The sequence below is a fragment of the Poecilia mexicana genome, unplaced genomic scaffold (assembly GCF_051168715.1).
Source record: "Poecilia mexicana isolate PSO_F unplaced genomic scaffold, ASM5116871v1 scaffold_4, whole genome shotgun sequence".
NCBI classification, from domain to species: Eukaryota; Metazoa; Chordata; class Actinopteri; order Cyprinodontiformes; family Poeciliidae; genus Poecilia; species Poecilia mexicana.
The window spans coordinates 22,924,103-22,942,468 of record NW_028263373.1 but is presented as its reverse complement, the minus strand read 5'-3'; the positions used below and the strand labels follow the sequence as shown (position 1 = coordinate 22,942,468).

Below are 18,366 nucleotides of genomic sequence, written 5' to 3'. Positions count from 1 at the left end.
AAATCTGAGATAATCTAATAATAATAAACATTTATTCAATTACATTCACTTTTTGAAAAAATAAAAAGCTTCTAGGAGTATTTATACTGCATTGTGCTCTGTACTTTTACTTGAGTAACTTTATTATAAAGTATTGCTACTCTAACTTGAGTAAAATTTCTTGATACTTTGCCCACCAAAAATTCACCAGCTGCAGACACATACCTGCTGTTTTTATTAAAGTTTGGAAAAATGTTTCTTTTGTCTGATTTTGCTTTTTGTAATTATGTTACTTATATTAATTATTTTCATTTTGGTCCTTAAAATACCAAAATTTCCACATAAATTTGTACTTTGCTTTGCCTGCTTATATAATTTTTAAATCTTAAATGTTGTTTTGATCAGTTACTCAGTACTTCAGTAGACATTTTACCATATACTTGTTTACCCTTGACTAATTTCTTGGATGGCTACTTTTTACTTGAGTACAATTTCTGGGTATTCTACCACCTGTGCTGGGGGTTCAGATGAACGAACAGTAAACTGGACTGAACTCGTAACACTGATTCTCTTTACAGGACAGGTCAGAGCAGACTCGACCTGCTGAGGAGATCTTTGCACGCTTCGGAAGGCATCGGCCATCTTTTTTGTTGGTGTTTTCTGTTGGAGATAAGCTGCAGTAGAGCAGATAAGCAACTGAAAGGAAGCGCTTTGGTAAGTTAATCAGAAAGTCCAGCTCTGGGTTGGGATTCCCCCCAACCCAGTACAGGTGGTTAAAGACAGAAGAACTCTGGGTAAAATGACATCCCTGATGGGCAATGTTTCTCACTTGTTAACTTTACTGTAAATTTAGGGTTTTTCCAGCTGATGTTATGTTCAAATAGTTGAAATAAAATGCCACACTTAAATACCACTTTGTATTTCAAAATCCAATTTTATTTTGCTCCTCCTTTGAGCTTAAAATCATAACAGCCATAACAACACCGGTGTGATGTAAGCTAATTACAAACAACGCTAAAGACAGCAGAGATGTTACACTCACAGGGAAGCTGGTTTTGGGGGACTCCAAATGAAAATCTGCTTAGAACCCCAAAAAGGGTTGGACCGGTCCTTCCTGAATGTAAGAGGTTCAATGCAAACCACTGTTGAAAGAAAGCAATGGAACGTACTGTTTACAGTTTAAAATAAAATATTTAACATGAAAAATTCTGGTGTTTGTGGAAAACTACCATCCTAAACACACCATCCTCACAGTGAAGCATGGTGGTGGCAGTATTATGCTCTGTGGGGGATTTTCTCATTTAATTTCCCTTTTTTTTATTTTGACCAATATTTTAATCTAATTCCCCCTTCAACTCCTAGAGGATTTTAAACAGAGTGAGTGTTTTGTCCCTGATCCTGGATGTAAAGCGAGTTCCAACCTGCTCACGACTTTATTTAATCTAATATTGAAACATGATCTAATGTCAAAAACAATTTTATTCCCAGTATACACATTTTTTAAGCATCTGTGTTGGCTTGCTGCCGAGCTGCTTTGCTGATTGTCACTTTTCTAGATTAAAAAATGCTTTTTTTCCTCCCTCTCTCAATCTTTCATCAAGCTGATGATTTTTGATCATCAAGCAACTTTCTCAGTCAAATGTCACGCATACATACCATCCTGCAGCAAGCATGGAAATCACCTTACATGGACTTACATGCAACATGGTTCTACTCTTTATCCTCCGCCCCCCGTGTCCGCCGGCCTGAGCTGTTTGCTCTCATTATCTGAGTGGGCGAGAGCACAAAGCGGATGTGCCCGGCCATTTGATTGAGGTCAAAGCCTTTTTTTTTTGGTGTGTGCGTGTGTGCTTTTTTTGTTTTGGTGCCTTTTGCACCCCTCTCCACCCTCCTGACCTCTGCTTGGGTTGACTTGTGTCGGAAAGCTCCAGAGAGCAGGGCGATCGGGTCATGGCGGCAGCGCAGAGTGGATGGATAAAGAGCAGAGGAGGGGATGAGCGGGGATATAGAGTGGCTGTGACAGGTGAGCTAATGGCTTGGAGAGAGGACGCTTTCAGGCGGTGATCTCTTGATACAGCTTACAGCGGGACAACTTATTAAAATAAGGGATAAATGCAGAGAGCAAATGAGTTGACCTGAAACCCAAAGGTCGCCTCCTTCGACTCACCTCCTCCTCCTCGGTGTGTTCGTGTCTGCAGGCGTCCACCCCCACACTGATTGACAGCCACTGCCGTTATCTAATAATGGTGTGGGTATTTTTCCCAGGCTTTATAAAACTCTGCTGTGCTGTGAGGGAGGAGCGAAAAATATCCTGAAATATGGAGCTCAAAAGAAAACAGCAGATTCTTATAGATGTCTGTTTGTTAAAATGAAGACTTGCAAACAACTTTATTGTTAGACCAATGTGTTTCAGTCTTCATGAGTCTTTACAAAACACCACGAAGTTTAAATAAAAAGAAACTTATTTTTAAATGTCTAAACTGCAACCCAGTGAGGGCAAACCTTCAAGGAGAAATTCAAATTGAGGCTGAAATTATTTCATTCTTTTTCTCATGATTTAGGAATGCACCGTGATTCCTGTGTGCTGGCTTTAAAAATAAATTACAAAAAGTAAACTTTTTATGCTGAACTAGCATAGAATAGGAACAGCTTTTACTGTCAAAGGGGAAAATTCAGGTGTGACAGCAGCAACAGGTATAAAGGTTCACATAAGAAAACCTTCTTAAAGTGTTCGAAACAATATATAAAAAACAAGATTAGCAATAACAACAACATAATACCGGTGATAACAATAATATACTGCACAAAACTATGACAAAGTACAGTGTAGTTATTACAAATAAAAATAAAAATATTTTCAACTGAAGTCCATTATTTGTTTATTTTATTTTGTTTGCAGTTTAAAATGAACATGTCACGTGTTGATTTAAACATGTTTTAGACAAAAGAGAGTTGACATTTTTTCAATCATAGGCGCTCTTCAACTGTTATCATCCCTGATATGTCTGCTCTGTTGCTTGGTCTTCATGATGCTGTGTTTTCTTAATGCTCTCTAACCAACTTTTTTTTTCTTTCAATTAATGAACTCAAATTAGGCGACATCTAAAGGCAGCTGTTTTGTGCTGGAGACATTTTGGGAAGATGAACACTGACAAAGATATGTGCACACTTTCAGGTTTTTATTTTAAAAAATCATTTAATTTTTTTAATTCTCACTTATATGTGGCAGGATTTTATTTTAACAACATTATAGATGTGAAGTTAGTCAAAAATTTGTTTGTATATTCTTATTTTGTTTGTTCAAGAAGTTGTTTCTCCAGTTGGTGTTTTAAGTTCTATTCTGCTGCTCTTGGCAGTTGGTGGTTACCAGAGCAACCAGCAACCAACAGCTCCTCCCCCTGTTTCTGTTGCCGTCGGTAACTGTGGGGCAGAAGCTGCCTTACTGACAATAACCACCAACTTGATTTTCTCTCTTGTTAAAATATATATAGTGAACCAGAGTGTTTCTGTCGAGGAGTCAATACATAATATACATTTATACCCTGTTCTTGTTTTGATCTCATAAAATTTAAACAATATACTGAAGTTTAAGGATGTCATGAACATGACAAAAAGTGGAAAGCTACAAATACCTTTGTACAATACTTTAAGTAAAAAAAATGAAGTTTATAAACTTTTAAGGTTATTTTGTATCTCAGGCTTTCATATAAATTAACCTTCCATGATCTTATAAAACAGAAAACATGTTTTTAATTTTAAAAATATATTTTTATAATAACTTAACCTAATTATTTGGGTTGATTGAAAATTTTCCTTGCACCTCTTAGGTGATGATGGTTCAGGTTTCCTTCACTTGTAAAATGTTTCTGTCAAAGGGCCATTTTTGTCGTTATTGTTTCGCCTTTGACTCGAGAGTCACCCAGAGGTTACAGCAGCCATGTTTTCCACAAACCTTTGATGAACTAAAGAGCTTAACATAGATCTTGGAGAGTGGCAACATAAAACTGAATGATAATTGCATCATGCGCTCTAATGGCAGCTATTACAATAGCGTTGGTGACCTGGAGGTATGGGATGAGAGGGAGGAAAGGCCCTCTGCGGTGACCTCCGCTCAGGAAAGGGCAAGCTCAGGCAACAGTCGGGGCGTCAGAGGCCCCGCCGCCTCGTCTGCCACTCCGAAGCTTCAATTCAGTGGCTGACACAACAGCCAAGCATCGCTGTGACCCTGTGGGTGTGACACTCAACCTTTGCCTTAACCTCCTGACCGCCGGTCACAGCTGCAGCGCGAAGGTCAGGGTGCAGGGTCGACCAAGGGGGGGATTGATGGGTGAGAGATGAGCTGGGAGAATATGGAGGAGCAGGAAATTGAGAAAAAACACTGGAAAATGGACAATTGAGTGAGAGGCAAAGAGAAGGTGATAGAAGAGAGGAAGACGTGCTTCACTTGCAAAAGATTAGAGAAATTCAGTCAATTGGTTGAATCTAAAGAAAGCAACATATGTTCACATTTATTTATAATTCTTTCTGTCTGAAATACTAAAGGTCATGGATTTACCTTTTATTTTATTTATTTTTTTTATTACTTTACATTTTTTCTTTGCACACCAGTAAATGTTTAACTGTAATCTGTAGAGGGAAAAAGTTTTTTCTCTTATATATTTTTTTTTGCAGTTTGGTTGAGTTGACCTTTTAACTGAACTGTCAAGCGTGAAAGGCAAAGAACGTGAGACCACGGAGGTGCAAAGAAGACAAATGGGCTTGGCGTAACATTTCGTGTGAAGATCAGCCATTGTTGCGGGCCCCACCCCCTGGCGCCGTTGGAAGGAAGGTTTTTATGGGAAAACTAACATGTCCGCTGTCACCTACCTCAAATCATCTGACGGTTCATTCTTTATTTAAACTGCATGACAGTTTTATTAAAAAGAGGATTGTGTCTTATGTTTGAGTTTTGCCATTTCAAACAGTCATCTCTCTTTGTTGTGCTGCTGTTTAATTTTCTACATAGGCTCTAAAAGACAGATGGTACAACTGCTACTGGTTAGAAAAGATTAAAAAAAAAAGCTAAATTCTCCTTTTATTGAAAGAGCATAATTATAGATGAATGAATTAAAATACAATCTCTAATTTGACTACATTTCAAGTAAAAGTTTCTTAAATGAATGAATCAAAATCATCAATACCAGGACTTTGTTGTTCAAGTATATTTTACTTTTTTACATTAAATTAAGTGACTAAGTCTCTCTTTTGGGATATTTATATGATTTTAAAGAGAAACTCAGTTTTCTAAGACACTCTTCAAAATAGGAAAGTCAAGAAAAGATGCCATTCAGTTAACTTTTGATATACGTTATTCTTTTGGTCAGGTAATAGCAATGTAAAAGTATCTGTCTGCGATAATTAAGCAGTTTAGCACACGCTCACACGTGTTTGGATTCAGGTATTTACAGATATGCTCTATAATAGGCTGCAGTTTCCACTAAATACAGACTTGTACTAATTAGATGTGACAAAATAATCATTCTTGCACTGTACAATAATCTTCCTTTTTTATTTTCTTTATAATATATAGTGTACATACATATAGATATGAATAGAGTTCCTTTTACTCTTTATTAAAGCATACATATTTAAACTTAATGTTTGCAAACTGAGCACTTGAAACCAAAATCAAATTTGTTAGTGCAAAACATTTTGGTCAATATCTATGATTCTGATGCCAATTGAAAGCCTTTTCTGTCCTACCATCTTGAACATAAACATGTGGAGTTTCTAATCATTTGAAACCGGTATTATGCAGAAAAATATTGCATATAATGTGAAGCATTATCATGCTGTGGGACAGTTTCTCTACCAAATGGCTGGGCCTGAATTTTCAAATTAAAATCTCGTAGACATGAAAAGAAAAATTGGTTGTGATTGGGTCCTTTTAGCAGGATGGTTGGAAAATCACCACAGAAATGGCTCATTAGACACAAGTGAGTTTAACTCCTCTGATTTATAATAAATATTTGCAATAAATGATTAATTTATTTGAATATTGACTTCCTGTAGTTTTGCCAGTAATAATAGAAGTGCTACAACTATTTACATATGCAGAATATAAGAATAATTGTTTTTAAAAAACATAATTTATACATCAGATTTGCACATGAGGCTGATGTGGACAGCTTCTAGCTGTGACGGATCTACCTTTGTTTTATAAAATCGTCTCTTCCTTCCTCCACTCTGCTCCTTCCTCTGCAGCTTTGGCTGCTTCGCTCTGGCTGTGTTGACTTTCCATCATGGCTGCAACCTTCTGCTCCAGCCGCCACACCTGCTCCCGATACTTCCTGCGAATCTGCCTGTAGGAACTCAGAGCTTTACTGGAATAAAACCATCAAAATATAGATTAGTTCATTCATGTCATTCAACCTTTAGGTAATTCGTATTTGTAGTAACAACCTGATAGGGAAGGGCAACACAAAGGGAGGGGAAACGACAATATTATGTAGTTTCACTGTCAATAATCACATACATTTAACCCTTATGTCTTGAACAGTCAACAACACTAAAAGTATAAAATAACACCCAGTAGGGTTAGGTAATCATTAAAACATTCTCATTCTTAAACTGAGACACCCTTAAAACAAATTAACTAGTAAAATTCAGGTTATTTAAAATTACCAGTGATATGAAAGTACACAATATTAAACCTCTCTCCAATCCTTAATTGCTGCAGTATAGTGCAAGAAAGGACTTTGATTTGATTTGATTTCTGGAACATTGCGCAAAAATATATTGAGCGGAACGAGGAGTGACACTTATAAACAACCGTATACCAATGAGATTGTCGTGATTAGGTGAATGAGAGGTGGTGAGGATGAACGTTCAAAAACAGTTCAACACAGGCGGCACGGCAGAGAGTTTAGCACACAGCTAATTACCGGTAGCTACTGATACATAGAGGACTGAAAACGAGAGCTAACGCTAACCAGGTCTATACAGTTCAACTGGAGAGCAGAGAACGTAAGAGTAGACCCGACAAGAGACAAAGACAACAGGTGGGTTTAAATACACAGGGAGGGTAATCAGGAAAGACTATGCACAGCTGGGATCAATCAACAGGGAGGACAGGACATCACAGAGACTCATGGGGAAACAAGGACACAGAAAAAAACAAGAAATAAATAAACAAAAACACAGATCGTCACAGAGATGGCTTTTATTAATTAAAGACGATCAATTAAGAGAAAAACACAAACTGCAGTGAGGTGTAAGAAAAGGTTATAAAACGTATAATAAATCCCGTTTCTATAGTGTGGACATAAGAACCTGCCTGTACGAAATATTTCTATTATCAAACTTTGGCATAATGATCATACAAGTGTTTTCCTAGCAGAACTAATAGCGTCGGGTAGTTACTAGTTACATTTACTCAATTACATTTACTATTTACTACGCTGCACTTTTACCTTGACTTGAGTAATTTTAAAATAAAGTACTCTTACCTGAGGAAAATGTCTGAAACCAAACCAAACTTTCACCAGACACAGCCACACACCTGCAGTTTATGTTAAAGCTTCATAAGTTTTTTCTTGAAAGAAACTGATAACTTTATATTTTGTTCCATCTGATTATGTAATTTTTAAATATTAAATGATTGATAATTTGGTTACTTTTTTACTCTTACTTGAGTAATTTCTTGGATGGATGTTTTTTACTTTTACCTGAGTAAAAATATGTTGAAGTAGTGCTACTTTTACTTGAGTATAATTTTTGTTTACTCTGCCCACCTCTGATGATATCTTATGATACAGGAAGTTGAGTTTGGACTTAAATTTAAGTTATAGTCTTGCAATGCGTTGTGAAAAAGACAGAGAATTATCACACCAAATTCATTTATATCCAATCATTTGCTGAATTATTCCACCATCCCAGCTTGTAACGTTTGGGAGTAACAGTGATAGTCAGTAAGCAGTTTGCTTAAAGTGGGCATTGAAGCAGTGTGTGTGCTGTCGATATTTACCTGTGCGCCTGTGTGAGTAGAGCGATCTGCTCTGCGTTGTCCTTCCTGTGGGGGGCGCCGTTTGCGAGAGCGGAGTTCAGCGAGTCGTGGACCATGGCCAGCCTCCTCTTCAGGGCTTGTTCCCTGACAGATAAACAAAACAAGTGGATCAGAAGGTAACTCAGTTAACAAAAGATGTCTGCTCACAGCAATAATACAATAGTTAAGAAAAGAGTTATTTTCTTTACTTCATCCTTGGCCTGACAAGGAGTGTAATTTTAAATAAAGTGTTTATCTCTCAAGGTTAGAAGAGAAAGAGGAAGGTCTCTGCAGAGTTCTTTATGTTAAAGTCTGTTACCTAGCAACAGAACAAAACCTGCATCACCGCATGTCACCTTTTTCATTCTGGGAGCATCACTCCAAACAATAGTTTCCTCAAACAATAAAAATGGTGCTTTGGAGAGACTTTACTTCGGTGTATTTTATTGGGATTTCATGTGAAAGACCAAACAAGGCAGTAAATAATCTCCAAGTGGAGGAAAAATATTACGAGGTTTCCATATTTGTTTTTAAACAAGAAGCTGAAAAGTGTGGTGTGAACTAGGTTTTAGCACTAAACTAGTGGCCTTTAGAAGTCTACTACAGGAGTGTCCAGATTTTTTGTAACAGGCCAAAATTATCACTCTTAAAAAACTAAATTCACAAAACATTTTATTGAGAACCGTTTTTTGCTGCTCAACAACAAACTAAGCAGAAATATTTTAATTAAACAAAGAACATAGATTTTTTTGTAGTAAAGGAATATGTAAATTTAGATCCAAAATTTTAAAACATGATTTTGCATGTATCCGTTATTGAAAGAAAGGCAACCACTTTACTAATTTAGTGTGGGGTTGACAGAAGAAAACTAAAAAAAAAAGATTGAGTTTATTTGCAGCAATAAAAAAACATGATTTAGGCTTTTATTTGAAAAACTGTCAAGAATGTAATTAAAAGCAGATTTGGGTGTACCAAAGTCTTTGTTGGTGTCTATGTGGATAGTTGTGGTTTGATATCAAAACTGTAGTTATTAAAAGATACACGTTGTTTTTTCTAAAATTTTTGTGAGAAAATTTTAATTTGTGGGTAATAGTTTTGACCTAATTGAAAAAAGTCTGCATACAGTCAGCTACGTCGTGGACAAATTTGTATCATAGGAGCAGCAAAAAATCAGTTTAGTTGCCGCAAATGGCCCTGAGCCGCACTTTGGACACCGATGGACTATTGGTTTTGTTCAATCAGACAGAAACACAAAGGAAGATTATAGATGTGGAGAAGCAAGGGTTAAGCTTTAAACATCTCACTAAGTAAAAATAGGCCAGTTGATCAAATGTATTGATAATATCAATACCAAGTCTGTATCAGTATCGGATCAATACCAGCTTGATAAGGTTGATATTTTGGTTTCAGATTCCCTCTTGAAATTTGACTTTATTTTTATACTCTAGCTTCTCATCTCCAAATAGAATAGAAAGGATTTCTTGGCTTAGATTTTAAAAAGTACATTTTATTATCTATATAACAGAAATATAAAAGGAAACCATTAAACTCTGACATACAGAGGTCCGTTCTCACCTCTGTAGGACGGCCTGCAGCTCTTTCAGAATGGGTCGGGTCAGAGAACTCGTGATTTCACCGTCATTAACAGGTTTGGCAGCGTTTTCACCAAACCTCTGAAACATAAACATGATAATGAGCAGAAAGAACGACTAAAAACACCAGAAATAACAATTCAGAAGGTTTCCTAGCAACAAGTCATTTCAGAAATCTGGTTCCAAAACCCGTTGGATCCATCCATCCATCCATCCACCCATCCACCCATCCATCCATCCATCCATCCATCCATCCATCCATCCATCCATCCATCCATCCATCCATCCATCATAATATATTTGTATGTAAAATTTCCATTAAATGGATAATTTAACATAATTTGTAATAAAGCTGAAACATTCTGTGAATTCTTTCCTGAGTTGCTGTATCAAACTCAAAACTTGTCCTCAATGTCAGTCACTCATGCAGTTTTTTTTCTGTCTTCTGACAGACTGAGGTGAGAGGTGCGGCATGACTTCTTGCTGCAGGGACAGGACGGGCGAGCAGAAGACCTTGAGGAACTAAAATATCTGACTCGGCCTGGAGGGATCCTGCTTTGGAAGACGTGATTTCCCAGGTGGGAGAGCCGGATTTGAATCGGATCTCTCTCATGAGCGTGGGTCCTACTCCCTCTCGGTCCTTTCACCTTGACTTTGTATTATTTGCTCATATTTTTTTTTTTTAAATGAAGTCATCTTTGCTGCAGTTGGAGCGCTTCATACCTGTTCGGTCTTCCGATCTTCCGCCTCGTCTCTGAGGTTTTCTGGGATGAAAACTCCAGCTGCTTCCTGAGACTTCTGTCCCATTAAGCCCCATTCAAGACATCGCAGCTCCTTCTCCTTCAGACGGATTAAAGCTCGAAGATTTGACATCTCTTCCTGGACAAAAAAAACACAATCTATGATAAACAAGGACAATTCATAGCAGCATAGTTTGTGTTAAGTGGCACAACTAAAAACTTTCATAGTTAAAGGAAGCCAGAAAGTAAAAACCGACTGTTATTTTTGACTTGGACAGTAGTAGAACGGTAATTTTTAGTTTTTATGACTGCTTGCAGCTCCATTTAGTTTATAAATATAAGTGTTTCAATTGGTTGTGAGGAACCAAAAAATATAGTTAAATATAGTTAATACTAGGATTCCTGTCTTTTAGTATTCATTAAACTTGGTCTTATTGCAAAAGTGCTCTTGTAAAAGTGTTTTAGTGTTGAATATGTAATAAAAACTGCTGGCTGGTGAAATATTTAGAGCCCTGAAACTGAGCATATTTTCACAACAATCAGGCTGCAGACCATATTTTTTTCCTTTTTCTAACTTTTGCTCTTTAGTAATCAGAGAAATATTTAAAAGATTAGATGGACTGCTACTTGTAAATGTGTTCATTTTTAAAAATGTTAAAAATGTTGTTAAGCTGCGGCAGTAAATGAGCTTTTCACAGCTTTTTGTTACTGTTTTGATCAATTTGTGTATTTTTGTGCTAAGTAGGCTGCTAAAAATGACACAAAACAGGCTGACAACAGCTTATATCTCACCAGTGTTTACATTTAACGACTGAGCAAACAAAAAGAGGGTTTACAGTTCTGTTCATTCTGTGTTTTTAATAAAATACAAACTGTTAGCTGTTGCTAAAAAGCCTCATTTATTGTAAAATTTGGACTCTAGAGATCATTGGATGTCCAAGTCAGAATACTTGTTTCCAGGTGAATTTTGTTGATTTTTTTCCAATTTGGACTTTGGAATCTCTTAGTAGGAATTTTAACAAACCTATTAAGAGAAAATAATGGAATTGGATAAATATAATAGGTTTGTTTTGCCTTGAAAGTTGGAGCACAAATATTGGAATTACACCTCAGTTAAATGTGTTGCTGTGGAAAGTCTGCTGCTAACAATTATTAGTAATAACAGCTTAAACAATGTATTTATCTACACTGAAAGACAATCATATTGTCAGAGGTGCTAATAAAGAGTTTTTACCAGCTATGTTCACTTTGTTTTCGACACACTGCAGTCATGTTGGAATCAAAATGCTCAGAAAAGTCTTTATTTTCAAGTTTGAGTTCTGTCTTTGGGGAAGTTCTTTTTAATTTTCAAATTTTAATAAAATGGACTGTATTTGACAGTTGGACTATAATACAGTCACATTAGAAAAATATTGGCACTAGAAGGTTGACACAAGCTATGTAAATGTGACTCTGAACTCAACGTAATCCCCAACTATAGCACCGTAAATCTTTGAAAAGCAGAAGTAGAGCCTCCTGCATAACCAACAAGAATGCAGCAAGTGGTTTCTGGATGGTAAGACATTACAAAACAGTTGTCTTTTCCAGCAGCCATTGTACAGCACATACAGCGGTAAACCAGCTGACCAAACTGGAGCTCTGCTTGGGTTCTGGGGTTTCTATAGGTAATGGGTTGTGCTTGCTGGTTTGTGATGTTTCATTGAGAAGGTTTTTGAAATGACTAATTTTTCCAAACACATTAACTTATTGCCAACAGATGGCTGGGTGGTTTTATTAAGCACTTGGGCTATTTTTAGAAGAAGTAGAGAGAATAGAACAATAAAAACATTCAAAATGTGAATTTAGCATGATAGGTCCTCTTTAAAACTTAGCACTGGGTTTTGAAACTAAAGCCAACTTTGTTCTGTGTTGTGTAGGAAATTTGTTTTGTATATGTCTGCAGCTAATAAAGAAAACTGACTTTTGTTGAAAAAACAAAAACAAAAATAAATCTCCTACCCTGACTGAGATCAGCTCATAAAACAGCGATGCTTTCTCCCTCTTGCTCTCAGGAGGTTTGCTGTGGTCCTTCATCATGTGGCCCCATCTGGTACCGACCGCTTGACCGGTTTCTGAGCTCAGTCTGACCTCGGCTCCTGGACCTGGCTTTGCTGGGCAAATGGCTGCCCGTTCCCTTTTCAGTCGCTCGATTTGTTGTCGGAGAATTGCTTCCCGGTCTGCTGGATCTGGAGTTCTGTGGCGTTAACAGACTTCGACTTGTTAGTATGTGTATATATATATTATTTTTTCTGGATCCTAACAAACGTCACCTGTGCCTCGTCTGGGTTTCTTCTGTGACTCCAGCTGTGCAGAAAGAGGTGGATAACTCCTCAGTTCCCATCTCCGGGTTCTGAGCTGATTGCTGCATGTCACACATTGGCTCTGGTTGGAGGAAAATGTAAAATGTGTGATTCAGGATCAAAGTTTGTTTTTTTGCATAAAACTTGATGATCACCTGCTGAGTGTATCTGCAGAGGGGGACATTGCTGCAGCTTGGCTTCATAAAGAAACAGCAGCTCGCCGTAGGCCTCCTCACACTCCTCACTGTCGGACAACAAACACAGGACAGAACCTCTACTCAGAATATAACATTTATATTAAATATAACATTTAATATAAGTTTAAATGTTAATGTGTCAGGTGTGGATGATAAATACCTGTATCTAAGAGCCATCTGCAGGGCAGAGCAGTCAGACTCCAGTCGACACAGTTTTAGACTGATTTGCTCCGAATCCGCCTTCCTTCGCTCCAGAGCCGCAGTCAGACGCTCGTTTCTGGCCTTCAGCCTCTCAATGCATCTGAGACAACAGGATTTAAAGCTTTTAACTGGGTATGGATGATATATAGGCATTAATATTGGTATTAGTGATGATAGTGATGCTTTAACATATTAGTATCAGCAAAACTAGAACAATATTAACAACTAAGTGATGCACCTCAGGATTTTGGGAGGTTAAAGCAGAGAAGAAGCAGTAAAAACTCAAAGGTAAGTAAAAAAACATGCAAAATTTTAAATTAGCATAAAATATTCCTTTTAAACCTTCATTCATTGCTTTCCGCAGATATAAAAAATGTCTGTTCCAGTTTCTTTTACATATAGAAAAATCTTCACATTTTAAATATCTGGGAAAAATTGAATGTGTCTAAGGTCACAATATGTGAAAGACATGTTGGAAAAGCTTCTCTTGGTGCAACAATCAAACTTCTATCTGTGAAACACATGTTCACATGTTTCTACAAGACCAACCAAGCTGTATTTCAGTCTCAGTTTACAGCTGCTGTTCAGCGTTTTGCTCTGGCTTGTTTCTGGTAAGTCTTGGTCTCACCTGTTCAGTCTGTCGGTCTCTGACTCCAGGCTGATGGGGCTGGGGCAGGGACTGCTCGGGGTCACACAGCCCAGCGGAGTCCCGTCCCCACCCAAAGACAGAGGAGTCGCAGCTCTGGACGTCCTTCTGTGGAGTAAAGGTGAACCAGGGTAGGAAGGAGGCGGTCGATCGGGACTGAGAGCTCCTGAAGGAGGCCGGTATGAAGGAGAAAACCTGTCAGACCTCCAGGTCTTGTGGAGACCAGCCAGGTGGAGCACCTAAAAAAAACCACCTTAGTTTATTCTAAAAACTGTAGAGTTAAAGCAATGAAACAAAACAAAAACATTTTCCCCACCTTGTTTTTCTCGTCTTCCAGTGAGAAAATGTTACTTGGAGCTCTCTGCAGCTCATCATTGTGACTCTGCATGTTGTTCCTGAGAACAGACTCGTGTTTTTCCAGATCCAAGAAGTCGTCCAGGTGCTGCTCCTTCGGCATTCCCACAGAACATGAAATCCCAAAGTCTCTCTCTATTTCCTCCAGCATCTGCAACCAGCGGAATATATTTACAAAACTCACTGGTGTTTGTTTATTTCACGGCTGTAACAACAAATATTTCAACCAGAGGTGGAAAGAGAGCCAAGAAATGTACTAAAGTAGCAATACTTTAACGTATTTGTACTCAAAAAAAAGTAAAAAAGTATTTGGTAAAAAAGCTATCAATTAACTGATCAAAACATCAATCAGTTAATATTTAAAAATGACATCATCAGACGGATCAAAATAAAGTTATGTGGACATTTTTGGTATTTTAGATCAAAGTGAAAATAATCTATATCAATAATGTAATTATAAAATAAGGTAAAAGCAAAATTTCTTTAAAAATGACACACACACACACACACACACACACACATACACACACACACACACACACACACACACACATATATATATATATATATATATATATATATATATATATATATATATATATATATATATATATATATATATATTAGTAAAAAATACTCCACATTTCTTTCAAAACTTTACTCAGCTAAATGTAACTGAGTAACTGTAACTACCCAACTCTGATGTCAGGTTAAATGTTAGAGCTGTTTCCCTGCAGTTCATCACCTGTGTGGCTTTGGTCCAGTTCTCCTGAGCAGCTCTCAGGTGCTCCGTGTCCTTGTTCTGGTCGGAGGCTGTGATTGGAGCAGCCCACGTCCTTCTGAAGCTGATCGAGTCCTCCACCGATGATAAAACCTCCTGCAGTTGTGTCCAGACGACACCACCGCCCCCTAGCGGGTAAAGAGTAGAGGTGCAGTAACGTTTAAAAGCACTCAGCTCAACATATGAATCATTAGCTCTAATTCAGGGGCTTTTATAGTAATAACGTTTTACCAGAAAGGATATGGGAATGTTTTTATGTAGAAGAGGCAAAACTAATGAGCTCTATAATAGGCACAGATAGTAAGTAATGTTTTTCTTTTTAGCCACAGGGTTTGCTTTGTTTTTGTGTGACATACTTTTTTTTAACAATAGTAGTTTTCTATTGTTCAAACCCCTTAAAAATGTCTGGTGCTTAATTTCAAACTAAAAAAATGTTATAGAGATTGTATGGAACCACTTTTGCTCAAACTACTCTCTCTGTAGGTTCCACAATTTGTAACTCACTCCCTGTTAATTTAAAATCTATAACCAACTTCAATATATTAAAAAAACAAACAAACAAAAGTCTATGAAAAAAACAGCGTGGTATCCATATGTAATGTTTAGTTTTTATTGTCATGTTTTTAATTCCTTCATACTGATTAAAAAATATTAGTTCCATTAGCAGATTATTTCACTTATAACAAGACATTTTTCCCACACTATAAGAGAACTAATATGATAGTGGAGCTAGTACTTTTGAAGTCAATGTTAAGGATTTAAAACAAACTCCTGTATATTGCTGAAATTAACTTGCATGTTAATTTTGTCTTATTTCAAATGTAATAAGTTTTTGCAGCAAGAAGGTCTTGAGTTCAAATTCTGACCTTTTCTGGCTTCTTCCTCCCACAGTCCAACATCATGTCTGTTAGCTGGTCTCTACATTCCCTTTGGGTATGACTTGATCGATGTGTGATTGTTGTGTCTATACAGTATAGGGCCATAAATAGGCAAAAATGTCTGTTGTGTAAAATGTAAATTTCATTTTGGAAACTAACTTTAAACTGACCCAACAGCTTTGCTTTGCTTGCATTTGCATTGCTTTCAGTTCCTGAAATTCAAATCTGTTTTGTTGTTCCGCATTTAGATTTCAATGCATTTTACTTCACAAAGCTGGACAGCTTGACATTTTTGTTCCTAATTCAGTATGAACAGCACTTCCTCATGCCCACCTTGGCTGGTTGCTGGATGTTTGGATGCGGCAGCAGAAGCAGAGCTGCTCTCTGGGCTGCTTCTGAGCAGCCGGTGAGACAGAAGGTCCGGGGGAACCAGAGGTCTGGACGGACGTGGCGGTCTCGTGTCTCCTGGATCACTGGAAGAGTCAACCCTTCAGACGAGTCATACGCTGAATCATGAGTTATCTGAAAGAATCATTTATTTGGCAACTTTACTCACCTCGGAGCCTTTAGCGATCCCATCTTCTTGTTTAAATCAGCGATGATGCTGAGCAGGGTGCTTACTTCTGCTTCGCACTGAGCCACCTCTGCTGGTGTGGGCTCATGGCCAATCAGAGGCTCAGAGGCTTCAGGGTCAAAGGTCACAAAGCCACCATGGCTCAGCACATCCTTGTTAAACAGGGAGCTGGTATCAAGGCTGTTACATCTGCTTCTTTTGGAATCCTATAGAGACCCAGTCAAGAAATAACCTTAAATATTTCAACATTTTCTTGCTAAATTATGATGTTTTAACACTCAATCTAAATGGTTTGCTCATGTTATTTGCTTTGGATTAAAAGTCTATCATGAAGCTGGCATCAAACTGTAAAGCCATTGTTCAAGGCGGAAAAGGAGGAAACCAAAAACATCCTGAGATCCAACTTCCTGCCCAACAAACATTTGCAGATCACACCATCTATTGTTTTAACTAAGATTTTCAGATAAACACACACAGCACAAAACAAATAATTGTAAAGTGAAAATAAAAAACTACTTGGAGAATATCTAGATTTCACACATGCTTATTTTAATTGCTTGAATTCCAAAATGTTTTTCTGCTGACCAGAGAGGACAGCATGTTTCACATTCCTGATCCCTGACTTTCAAGAACTCCTCAACGGTGTCAGAGGCTATCACTGCATCTCATGCATGTATTTCTTTTGCAAGACAAATGGTGACATGTTTTTTTAGCTCACACTGACATGAGTGTGGAAAGTAGCAGAGGAAAGTATTTACCCACTCTTCAGTTCCACAACAATTATCTCTCAAAAGTCCTGCCAAGAGTTTACTTCTTAAAACAGCTGGAAACACTTTAACCAAACATTTATTAAAGTGGAACTTGGCTACTTTACTGTACGGACAGTGTAATGGATTTAATCTAAAACCAAACAAACATTTCAGCATGACTCACTTACCTCCATCTTTCTTGTTTTTGATGTCTCCAGAGTATAACAATCCTTAACATTTGAAAAAACAAAAACGTGGAGATTTTCTTTTTGGTCCTGCTGTTTTGTGCAGTAAGAGGCCAGAGGTCAGTCCCTGAGTGAAGGCAGCAGATTGCTGTCCTGCTGCATGTCTGTCTAACTCTGTTAACTGTGATGAATGAAGTCAGTGGGAAACACTCGGAGAGACATCCACACCCATTCCCCTTCACTTTGTGTCCTTTCCTGTTTTGGTCGCAGTTAGTTTCCATGCAGACTCAGCTCCTGTCTGGGTCTTTGGAAATGGGCAATATTAAGCATTCACCAGCCACATATTGCCATTTTATATCACAATCACGAAACTATGTTACCTTTAGTTGTAAATATGAGACTTTGAGCTTTTCCACTGCAAAAATGTGAGTGAATTCTGAAAAAGGCAGAAGATTAATATTTGGAAAAATACCTCAATCCCACTTTTACATATGGTGTGGAATCTGTGATTGTGTGAGCATATTTTTCTTCCACAAGTTGTGGGAACCTTATAAGAGAGAATGTCATCATGAACTCTTAAAGTAACATAATATAAATGAGTGTAGTCCAGGTAAAGACTAGAATTATTTTGTCTGAGATTCTTCTACTGCAGTAAAATATGACTTTATGGCTTTTTATACAACTTTTCAATGGGTAATAATAAGCCTAGTTTAAGTATAAACAAATGAGTTAAATGTGAGGCAATGGAAGTGTAGTTAACAAAAGAGAAACTTTACTGTTAGGAGCATTGAACTTGAACAATACAATAAGTTTACAAAAAAAGGCAAATATTGTTATAAAAAGAGAGAAAAAGTAAAAGTAGTAGGAAAAAAAACACACATTTATACAACATTGCAGAAGGTAATAAATTATTATTCAAAATAGAAGTTTATTGTTTTGTAGAGTTCTTTAATATTACACAGACAGAGAAATAAAGAGACACTAATAATTGTTTTATCTGCATCACTAAGCTTTTACTCTATTTTATAATAAATTATTATGGTCAATTATGGTCGTTGGCAATGATGTTTTTGAAGATTATTTTATTGTGCTCCTGGCTGTCTACAAAACGGAAAAACTTTAAAATCA

The 18,366-nt window shown here is 37.3% G+C and overlaps 1 protein-coding gene across 2 annotated transcripts; it reads right to left on the bottom strand.

Annotated features, from left to right (window-relative positions):
- Positions 1-1,290: 1,290 nt before the first annotated feature.
- On the bottom strand, positions 1,291-17,430 carry ushbp1 (Usher syndrome 1C binding protein 1). Of its 2 annotated transcripts, none has more exons than XM_015006189.2 (14): positions 17,242-17,430; positions 16,287-16,510; positions 16,064-16,218; positions 14,817-14,980; positions 14,034-14,222; positions 13,700-13,956; positions 13,031-13,171; positions 12,829-12,917; positions 12,644-12,755; positions 12,333-12,567; positions 10,318-10,473; positions 9,578-9,675; positions 7,985-8,107; positions 1,291-6,341 (listed from the first exon to the last, which is right to left on the bottom strand). In XM_015006189.2, exons 1-14 carry the CDS (start codon positions 17,245-17,247, stop codon positions 6,176-6,178), a joined length of 2,115 nt encoding a protein of 704 aa, XP_014861675.2. In that variant the 5' UTR covers positions 17,248-17,430; the 3' UTR covers positions 1,291-6,175. The 2 variants fall into 2 exon arrangements, with proteins under 2 accessions (XP_014861675.2, XP_014861676.2); XM_015006190.2 differs by having other exon boundaries at positions 16,064-16,203.
- Positions 17,431-18,366: the final 936 nt, after the last annotated feature.